The following is a 10,868-nucleotide window of genomic DNA, read 5'->3' on the forward strand; positions in this document are numbered from 1 at the left end:
AAAATCTGGACTTAGCCTAAAAATTTACCTTGTCAATTTTTACCAAAAAGTTGGTCAAATTTTACAAAGTTTTTTTTTTTGGCAGAGTCCAAAAATTTGGACTTAGCCTAAAAATTTACCTTGTCAATTTTTACCAAAAAGTTGGTCAAATTTTACCAAGTTCATTTTTTTTGGCAAAGTCCAAAAATCTGGACTTAGCCTAAAAAAATACCTTGTCAAATTTTACCAACTTTTTGGTAAAAATTGACCAAATTGCGTTTTTTTGTCTAAGTCCGAAAATTCGGACTTAACCTGAAAAATAGAGTTGTAAAATTGACCACATTTTTGGTAAAACTTCCAAAAGTGGTAAAATTAAAAAAAAAAAAAAAAATTAAATTTAGGCTTCATTGTATAGAAGTCATTATTTTAAAGTACTACAACTGATTATGAAGAGCTGTTTTGTATTTAAAACACAAAAAACGGGTTTTTTTGTTTCGTCAAATTTTACAAAAAAAATGGTAAAATTTGACTAATTTTTTGGCTAAAATTTTTGCTGGTAAAATTTACCACGAAACTGGTATATTTTACCAGGTTGACCAGCTTTACCACTTTTCTGGTAAAACGACCTTTTTTTTCTGGTATTTCGTAGAACCTGGGCCCCTCCTCCACAATGTCCTTATAATAAAGTAATAGGATGTTTGTCTATGTCTGTCCGTACCGAAGGATCTCGCTGACCGCTGAACCGATATGGTTCTCCTTTACAGGTTATCTTCTCATAGGCCTGTGGTTTGTAACTATTTTTGGGAGGGTACCACCTTTTTTAAACTAAAATTAAAAAAAAATAAGAATATGGGGGGGGGGGGATTTTGTAGTCCACTAGTCGAGTTGAGGTAATTTATCAAATATTTTATTCAACTTAGTTTCCTATTTGATGTAAACAAAGTCGACCCAGTTTATCAACGCACATGTACATTTTTTATGAGCATAGCTTCTCTTTCATTTACTTAGTATCTATGACAGATTGATTGGATTGCTAAGTATCATAAGTTAACTTTATTTTAGTTCAAAATTACAAAAGAGTAAGACATTTAATTGATGATTAAAATTTTTAATGAAACCCTTTCATTTTAGCCTATGTAATTAATTGTTAGTAGAATCTACTCTACATATCATTGTTTTTGTCTTCCTCTCCGTCTCTACTTTGATATGAACAATGAACATACGATCTTAAGTTGTAGAATAGTTATTTATCGCATCGTATTATAAACAGCTTTCCGCGGATATAAAATATGCAAGTATAATAAAAAAAAACTGTTTTTCTTTTACCCCGAGATGACGATTTTTTGTTGTTTTGACTTTAGTAAAGATTTAACTAAGTGGGTCTTCAAATTTGAGATATTTTCTTTCAAGCTACACTATATCATCCTTGTTTTAACAGCATATGCAAAACAAATAAATAATCCGTAAGAAATATTTATGGGGTTCAAAATTGATATTTCCAATTAAATTTATGGAATATAATAAAATAAAGTTTAACGAATATGAAGGGAAATGTCAATAAAAGATAATTTATTATTCCCCCAACTTTCTATAAAAGAAGTTTGTAACTTATATTTGATAAAAAGACATTATGGTCTGACTAACTAAGGCCCACAGACGCCAACAATATAAGTATTAAACCCATGACTCACTATTACAAGGGGAGAGGGAAACAGCATCAAAATAGTCTAAAACCATCCCAAGGCTTTATCTTGGGAATGTATTTCCAGAAGTCCTTTTGGCAGCTATGTGAACTTAATCAGTTAAGAAGTTGTAAGAACATTCTAGTTTAGTATAAATAACAAACTGACTGAAGTAATAACTAACAGAGTAGCTACTCTTGTAACTTTGTTTCATCAATATCTCGTAATCCGATTGGTATCTAGCTATAATTGAATAAAACATCTCGGGACATAAGATTGATATAAATAGATTCAGAGACACCCAGGGACAGAGTTCAGTATTCTAAAAAAATGAATAGTAGAAATCAAGGACGTCCAAGCCTTTTATCTTGAGGGGGCTAAAATAAAGGGTTCTCTCCATAGGTTTGATGGGGGTAATCTAATGTATTTAAAATTAGGGGTTTAAACGTTTACCCCCACCCATGGACTTATAAGGTAAAAATTCCTGTAGTATTGCAAATTCTTAGCTCTTATAATAAAAACATGTCAATTATATGCCATTTAATACTACTTTTATTCAATGTAACAGGATGACTGTTTGTGTGTATGTGTACCGAAGGATCTTGAAAACTGCTAAACCGATATGGTTATCTTTTAATGTGAAGCTTCTCTTGGGTCTAGAGAAGGTTCATAACTATTTAGGGAAAGGGTACCAACAACCATCATAGAAAAATAGGACCTAAAACAAAATTTCTCCCTCCCCAATTTTTTCTTTTTTCTCTTTTTGAAACTAAAATTAAAAGCGAGGGGTCGACATCTCCCTTAATTTGCCCACTCTAATGATATTATTACTCTACTTTCAAAGGAGAAGAGCCCAGCCAAAAATAAAACAGAAACGCAGTTTCGACAACCAATCTAAATTCTCCCGCCAATTGAGTATACTGGCTGTAATTAGAGTGCTCGTCGTAGAATAATTTAGAATGTGTAAAAAATCAACGACAATAATGTCCAAAAGTTCTCAAAATTGAAGAAAATATTATCATAATATATTTTAAGAAAGAATACATAAAATGTTTAAAGTTGTCCTTTTTTAAATTGTTAAGTTAGATAACATTTGTTCGATTGTCCATCTTTATTTTATTTTACCATGCTAACTATGGCTGTGAAAGATAATAATGATTGTAGAAAAATCTAAATTTCATCAATCTTTAATTTAAAAAATTGAGCTTATTTTGATTAGTCTAAATTACAAGGTTAATATGTCTGGTATGCAACCTAAAACGATGCCTCAGACCCCCATACCGTACTCCCCTTCTTCCCCTGTTGCCAATTTTTTGTTGCCTCCTCAGTCAAATGTTTATACATATTGCCAAAAATATTTACAACCGAAATTAGTAGATTTTAATCATAACTTTTGCCAAATCAACTAAGGTATTGCACCCTATAGAATTTAGTTCCTTTTTCATATAAATATATTTTTTGTCTATATGCGAAATAGTGACAATGAGACTACCTTATAGTTACATTACTAATCTTTACCATATCTAGTATAAAAAACACTGTAGACTTGTGATAATATCATATAACTAATATTAACAAGATAAAAACAAGCAGATTAAAAGTTTGTAATAATTTAACACTTTACAAAAAGCTAAATATGTTTTTTAACCCTATTGTCTTTATTGTATAAACACTGGCTGTTTCATCCAGCCTCCGAGAGGTTACACAAAAAATTACAGGGTGTCCCAAATTTATTTGTTATTTTGGTAGATTTTTATGATCTTTTCTTTGCAGATTTTTATATTTTTAAAGATTTTTATTTTTTTAGGGTAGGCTTTTTATATTAAGGGTACTTTTGCTTCAATAGGAAGAGACGACAAGTATTTTTTTTTATTTGGACACCCTGTAGAATGTACATACAATGAAAAAAAGCATCAAAGGGGAAAGGTAAAAAAAGAGTCAGGGACAAAGGAAGAAGGTTGAAAGACGAATAAAATAGGTAAGCTGCAAAGACAAGCATCCTTAAAAAAAATATTTTGTTCATTGGATGTATATCTGTTTATATATAAGGACCAATATAGCTCATTTTACAATGAAGCTTCTTATAGGTCGTGGTTGAATTTTAACTATACAGAGAAAAATAGTCTAAAAATATCAACGTCTTCTAAATTAAAATAAGAAGCTTATTTGGGGATCAATTTACAAAGCACAAAGTTTTACAAGTAAATATGTAAAATCTTTGTCTGCCACGTTCTACCATTTGTTTATACCTATCCTAGAAGTGACCTTCTTGAAGGATAAATGAAAAGTTTCAATAGATAGATAAAATACCAGAGAGAGAGAGAGAGAGAGATATTCCACTGACGAAAAACTATATGCCAGTGAAAAATTTTAATGTCATAAAAAAGTTTTGATGATTTCACAAAAATTGTTTTCAATAAATTCAATAAATTCAATATAATCCAAACTAACCTAATCAAAAGTAAAAAACAAACAAAGAAAAAAATTTAACACTGTGGGGGTTACCAATGTTATCAGATTATGAAAGCACCAATATTTAATTTGTTTACAGCATAATAATTAACAAAAAGTTTAGTTTTTCTTAAGATGAAATATTCCAGCTTGGATAGAACTAAAGGCTTTTTTATCAAAGAGAATAGGTTGCACTAAAAAGTTAAGTAAGAATAGAGAAACAAGGACAATTATGTTTACAAGAAGCAGAACAATAAAAAGCTGACAATATTTGTCATATATTCATTCTTCATTTTTTATATTTAATAAGTCACGGACGTTAAAATGCTGTAACAAAAAATCAAACCTATCATCAAATTAAATAACAAGTCTACTATCAAATGCCTAAATCAGATTTGTTTTTTTTTTCCAATTATGTTTGTGTTTGTTTATCATGGCTGCGCTACTTATTTATATAATTGCACTTGTTTTAGTTTTATAGGAGAAAAAAAATAAATTTAATCTAAATTTCTATTTAAGAATGATATCATATTTATAAATCTTGCTATATTCAGCAAAAACGAGTAAGAGGGATATTTTTAAAAGCGAAGCTTTTCTAAAACTCACCTTTTCTGTACGTAATGCTTTCCAAAGGGATTTACTCAGCTCTGACTATAATTTTTGTGAACTTTTTCTACTAATGAACCTTATAATTTATTTTATTTTTTCAATTTGGATTTATTTAACTAAATCTTATGTGATAAGCTACTTAAGGATGTTGTCATCCTTGTTTAATATTTTAAATTTTAAATGTTAAACACATGTATTCATATATGGAGTTATACACGAAAGAATAATATTTAGAATTATAGAACATTCAGGGCATTTTCGTCAGTTTTTCTGTCCATAATTTTATAGTACTGAACATTGCAACAAACTGTAAAAATATACAATAAAACGAGATGATTAACTTTTAGAATTATACCTTAGGGTCTTAGGAATCTATATTCCAAAAATCCGATAAACTGGATGATTATGTTTTGTAAAATATTGTGTTCAAACAAGCAAAAGATTTGAATTCGATAAGAAAGTTCTAACAACAAGAGCTATCCGTCCCTGACAGACAAACGGACGTAAGGACCGACCCTAATTATAGAAGAGCTTCGCTTTCAAAGATATCCAGTTTTGAAACAAGATAAAACTGATTTCTCTCTGTCTCACCTTTACTTTTGAAAAAGTTTTAATAGATTCCTAAAATTATTGTTAGAAAACTTTCTTTTATATCACATTCACCACTATATAGTTTCCTAGAATCTTAGAAACTATATCAAAATTTCTTATTTGGTAAAAAGTTGATTGTGTGTTTGTCCAGTATGATCTGTGAAAATGCTTTGTTTTCTTTGCTTTTTCAGGGGGTGTGAGAAGCCCATAAAAATAATTACACTTTTTACATAATTCTTTCGTGGCACACCCTGAATTATCCTGTAAAATTGTTGTTCCTTATTAGGTCAATATTTAAATGTTGTATTAATCTCTGATCAATTATCTTTATTTTATAAATAGCTTGGCGATTTGTCCTGTCAGGAAGGAATCAACCTCCCTCCCCCCACTGTTAAAAATTTAATACTTTAAAAACCTAGCTTTATTAAATTTTAAGGCTAAAATTATATCCTTTTTATATTTCTTTGTTTATATTTATTTTAAGGCTAAAATTATATCCTTTTTATATTTCTTTGTTTATATTTATTTTAAGGCTAAAATTATATCCTTTTTATACTTCTTTGTTTATATTTATTTTAAGGCTAAAATTATATCCTTTTTATACTTCTTTGTTTATATTTATTTTAAGGCTAAAATTATATCCTTTTTATACTTCTTTGTTTATATTTATTTTAAGGCTAAAATTATATCCTTTTTTATACTTCTTTGTTTATATTTATTTTAAGGCTAAAATTATATCCTTTTTTATACTTCTTTGTTTATATTTCTCCCTATACAAATTGTAGAAATGTGTCACTAAGCGCAAGAAACTCACACATCTCAATTTTGAAAGTATTTCAAAATTAAGGGGTTGGGTCGTAGGATGACCGGCTAACGACATGTAAGGGTTTGCTTACATTCTAACATTTAAAAATATATTAAAATTTACAGACTTTTTGGGGACGCCGTTTTAGATTCATAATACGATAGGCATAGACACGATTTTTTTTTAAATATTTGATAAGGAATTTTGAAATAATTTTGAAATGAGGGGGTTGGGTAGTTTGTTCTAGGTATGTTTTTTTTTACATCAGTTAGGTTAGGTTATATTGGGTACCGCAACCTCCAACCCCCCCGGGTAGGTTGAAAAAACTACCCCTTATATTTATGTTAAGATAATAGGTCGGGGATATGTTTCTGTGCTCGCTAAGCACTTTGAGGGAAAGAAACTATTTGTATAAACACCCAAGTATAAGTTACTTAGCGTTAAAATATTTGTCATAACCTTGACCCATTACTTAACTTTAGTATTAACCCTTTAAGCTTCTTTAAATATTGAATATCAGTGGCTACGCCCCAAGCATAACTGTAGATGCTCTGATTTCAAAGAAGAAAGGAGGGGCTAAAAATATCTTTAAATCATCCCAAGACTTATATCTAAGAATAATATAGCTTAAACCATCACAGGAACTATGTAAATCTGACCAAATTAGCGACCCCAAAACCTTTACTACTTTAAATAATTTGACATATTATCGTTGGGTCGACTGACTTTCTTTCATTGCTTTTATTAAATCAACGACTTTTTTAAATATTGGAATGTTGTTGTTTATTAGATAGGTATACAAAAAGTTTGTATGGCATCACATATTAAAGTCATATGATAGTGGGGGAAAGGGTTAAATAACTGTTATTCCCCTGTGAACCCTGTGCCGACTTTCAATTGGGTCTTCGAATATCAACCAATTACGTCGGAAATATTAACACATCTAAGTCGCTACAAAAGCGGAAAGCATTTTGCTAGCAGACGAAAAAGGTCCCCAACACTGGATCCAGGTAGTTATCTGGATTATATATCTATACTTATACATTTGTTCTTAACATGATCCTATGTATTTTAGAAATGTAATGTTTTTACCTAGCATTTTGTTACATTTTATTTAAAAATCAATATTTTTTTTACACAAAATGCAATGTATTTTAATATTGGCAATTTACTGCAAAAAATACGCCAATTCAACAAAAATAAATCCATCAATAATTTCAATAATAGATTGACAAAAACACATTTGAATATTTTTATATGACTCAATTATCAGGGTTTTTTTTTGGGATAATCAATGGTCGATAAATTATTGTACGTCTCCAATGATGATAAAAAAAAACCCCTTATGTAGATTACATTTAGTGGTTGCAACGTTTGAACATTTAATTTTCCACTTAAAAATTCAATATATACCCGAAGTTGTCGCGCCAACGAATAAGAAAACGTTATTATTAAACTTTGGGGACCAGTGTAATTAAGCAGCCCAATATCCCCAACCTCCCCGATCAATTATGCACTTGAAAACATGTTTTTTATAAAAAAATAAAACCAGCAAAAAAAAGACTTATGGACGTACAGATAGACCTTCATTTTATGTAGCTTCTCTATACTTCTTAATGATAGAAAACATGTAAATGCAAATGTAATTAATTATTAATTGAGCGTTAACAAATCAATTATACTGTGTTATTCCAAAATATTATTGGATTACCAAAAAATTCAATATATTGATTATTTTAGCACAGTTTATATAACATCAATTCCATGCTACTCTAATTTCTATTTTGTTTAAATGTTTATGTTGTACAAATAACTCGACCATAGGCGTCCAAGGGGGGGGGGGGTAATGGGCCATTTGGCACCCCCAAAATTTTTTGAACAATATCCCCCCCAAAAAAAAAATTACCCCTACCTTGGGGGGGGGTATTTACCCCCCTCCCCCAAACCATTTTGGGGGGGGGGGGGGTAATTACCCCCCCCAAAATAAATGTTCTTTAAAAAAAATTTTTTTGGGGTGGTATTTACCCCCACCAAATTGAATGTTCTTAAAAAAAAAATTTTACTGAAAATTTTTTTTTGGGGGGGGGGGATCTATGATGTCATTGTAAAGCACTGAAGATTCCATAAAATAGATACCTAACTAAATTAAATATTTCATTAAATAATGAAAAAGAATTTCTATAGGCGATTTCTTTTGGGAGGATGTCAGGGTGTCTCAAAACTAGTTATAAAACTTACCAGGACCTATAAGACGCTTTACTTTAAAGTATAATCATATTGGTTCATTGGTTAGTGAGTTAATTATTGTATTTTTATGTTCTAAAGAATGAGATACTACTATATATTTGAATAGTAGTGGCGCCCTTAGCATCTAAGAACTCGTGTTTTCTAAAGGGTAAAAAGGGAGGAGAAAAATAGCCTAAAACCACTCAAAGGATTGACCTATAATAGTGTGGAACCATCATGGGATCTATGTGAAGCTTTCCTAAAAAGGAGAACTCAGTATTAAAAGTAATGAAATCTGAAGCTATAGTCAAATAAACCTTACTTACTACTTTATGTTATAGGATAGTACTTATTAACTTAATAGATTAGGTAGGTGCTTTTTTTACATAATTAAATTACCCCCCCCAAAAATTTTACCCCCAGGGTAAATTAGTTTGGGGGGGGTAATTACCCCCCCCCAACAGATTTGGGGGGAGTATTTACCCCCCCCAACAGACTTTAGGGGGGGTAATTACCCCCCCCAATCAAATTTTACCCCCGGGGTAAAAATTTTGGGGGGGGTAAAAAAAAATTTCGGCGCGCTTCGCGCGCCATTTTACCCCCCCCAAACACGAATTACCCCCCCCCCTAAAATTTTTACCCCCCCCCAAAAAAAAAGCTTGGACGCCCCTGAACTCGACGAGTGCTTGAAAACACATTTTATTTTTGGCTAACTAGTAGCTACGACTTTTTTTTGAGGGAGGATTTTTCTAGGGGTGGTACCCTCCCCCAAAATAGGTATTAAGCTTTCCAGGACCTATGAGAACCTAACCTGTAAAAGAGAACCATATCGGTTCAGTGGTTAGCGAGACTATACAAACAGACTATATATACAAGGATAGATTTGCTGAATGTTGATAAAACAAGAACTATTGAGTCAATGAGAAGCTTTATATATCAAGAAAAACAAAAGGGACTATTTTGTTTATTTATTTTGCTGACTGAACGTCTGCAAAATTGTATTTGGTGACTTCATGGTGTCCATATATTGTGAAGACCAAAATCAGTCATCATAATTAGCTAAATTCTACATATCATGGATATATTTAGAAAATGTAATGTTTAATGATAATCAACTTTGTTGAAAGCATGTGTTTTTGTTGAACTCTAAATTATTTAAAAACCCCCATGAAGGACAGATAAACGTAAGTACAGGAAATAACAATTGTTATGGAGTGGCTTTGCTACTAAGAGTTTAGTCATTAAAATATTAAGAATTTTACAAAAAAAACCTATGCTTTATGCTATTTTTTGATCACCAAATTACCCTCCCTTATATAATATAATTCTAATAAAATTAATTCTAGCCCTGCCGGATGTGTATACCCGGCAAGGCTCCCAACCTTTACTTAACCCAACCTAACCTAAATAGAGCCAAAATATACCGTATAACTTTTTGTATATATTTTGTAATTCTATATGAACCAAAATATTGTGATATACCTAAGTAGATATAACCTTGCTATATATTATTGATAAATAAATAGAATTAACCTACTTCTACAAAATATATTATTTTTTTTGTATAAACAATACAGTTTTGGATATTCAAAAAGGTGATATTCGCCTTTAGATATGGTCATATAAACTTTTTTCACATGAATAATCAATCCAATCCCTTAAAATCCAATTGGGTATGTTTTTATACCTAGCAAACCATATAAAATATTGCTTATCAATTATTCGACAAAGATTCGAACCTGATATCCAAGGTTCATAGTAAAGAAAAAATAATAATGGGTGTAACCTAATTTAAAAAACCCTTTTCTATCTTCTTAGGAACTTCAGTAAAAATAAAGAAAAACAAACAGTTTTATTATGACCATATTATCATTTATCTGGCTTATTTTGCCAGGATTCGAACCCAAAACACCCCAAGGTTCAAAATAAATTGGGTGTGACCTATTATTAAAAAACTAACCCCTTTTTTATCTGAGTAAATTTGGTAAAAATAAAGAAAAAAAAAAACACTCATATTATTGGTCATAAAAACATATATTTAGCTTATTTGGCCAGGATTCGAACCCAATACATTAAAAAATAATGATACTTACCAGCTAGGGCGACAGCGGCCAGGAGAGAGAGAATAAGCAGAGGTCTCAACATTTTCTTTGATTAATTATCTTATTAACTGGTTAGTAATTAAATTAATAAATAACCCCCGGTAAGACAAAGTACTGGGGTGTGTTCCTTTACAGCACTGAAATAAATTTCGACTGAATAACAGGGCTCCCAGATTTGAAAATGGGCCTGCACCACTAGGAGCTCTAAAATGCACCCTTTTACATATAAAATGCACCACCTTTTGTAAATGTGTGGGGAGGGGAAAGGAAAAAGGGAAGGGGGGAAGTTAAAAGGGGGATTTTTAGCTCCGCTTAATTCTACATTCTCTGATGGCAAGGAAGGGGAAGTGGGGAGAAAGAAATGGGAGATCATTGTTGTTGATGATATTGAGAAGGTTCTGTGTATGTACTTGTATCATGTAT

The 10,868-nt window shown here is 30.9% G+C and overlaps 1 protein-coding gene across 1 annotated transcript in view; it reads right to left on the reverse strand.

The window, feature by feature from the left end:
• LOC145313947 (uncharacterized) overlaps positions 1-10,605 on the reverse strand; it is a 33,759-nt gene extending 23,154 nt beyond the window's left edge. The window contains exon 1 of the mRNA XM_080153611.1: positions 10,437-10,605. Coding sequence (XP_080009737.1) covers positions 10,437-10,488 — 52 coding nt within the window. The 5' untranslated portion in view covers positions 10,489-10,605. The remainder of the gene's footprint in view (positions 1-10,436) is intronic.
• Between the last annotated feature and the right edge of the window lie 263 nt (positions 10,606-10,868).

The sequence above is a fragment of the Acartia tonsa genome, chromosome 3 (assembly GCF_053477335.1).
Source record: "Acartia tonsa isolate MP-2025a chromosome 3, ASM5347733v1, whole genome shotgun sequence".
NCBI classification, from domain to species: Eukaryota; Metazoa; Arthropoda; class Copepoda; order Calanoida; family Acartiidae; genus Acartia; species Acartia tonsa.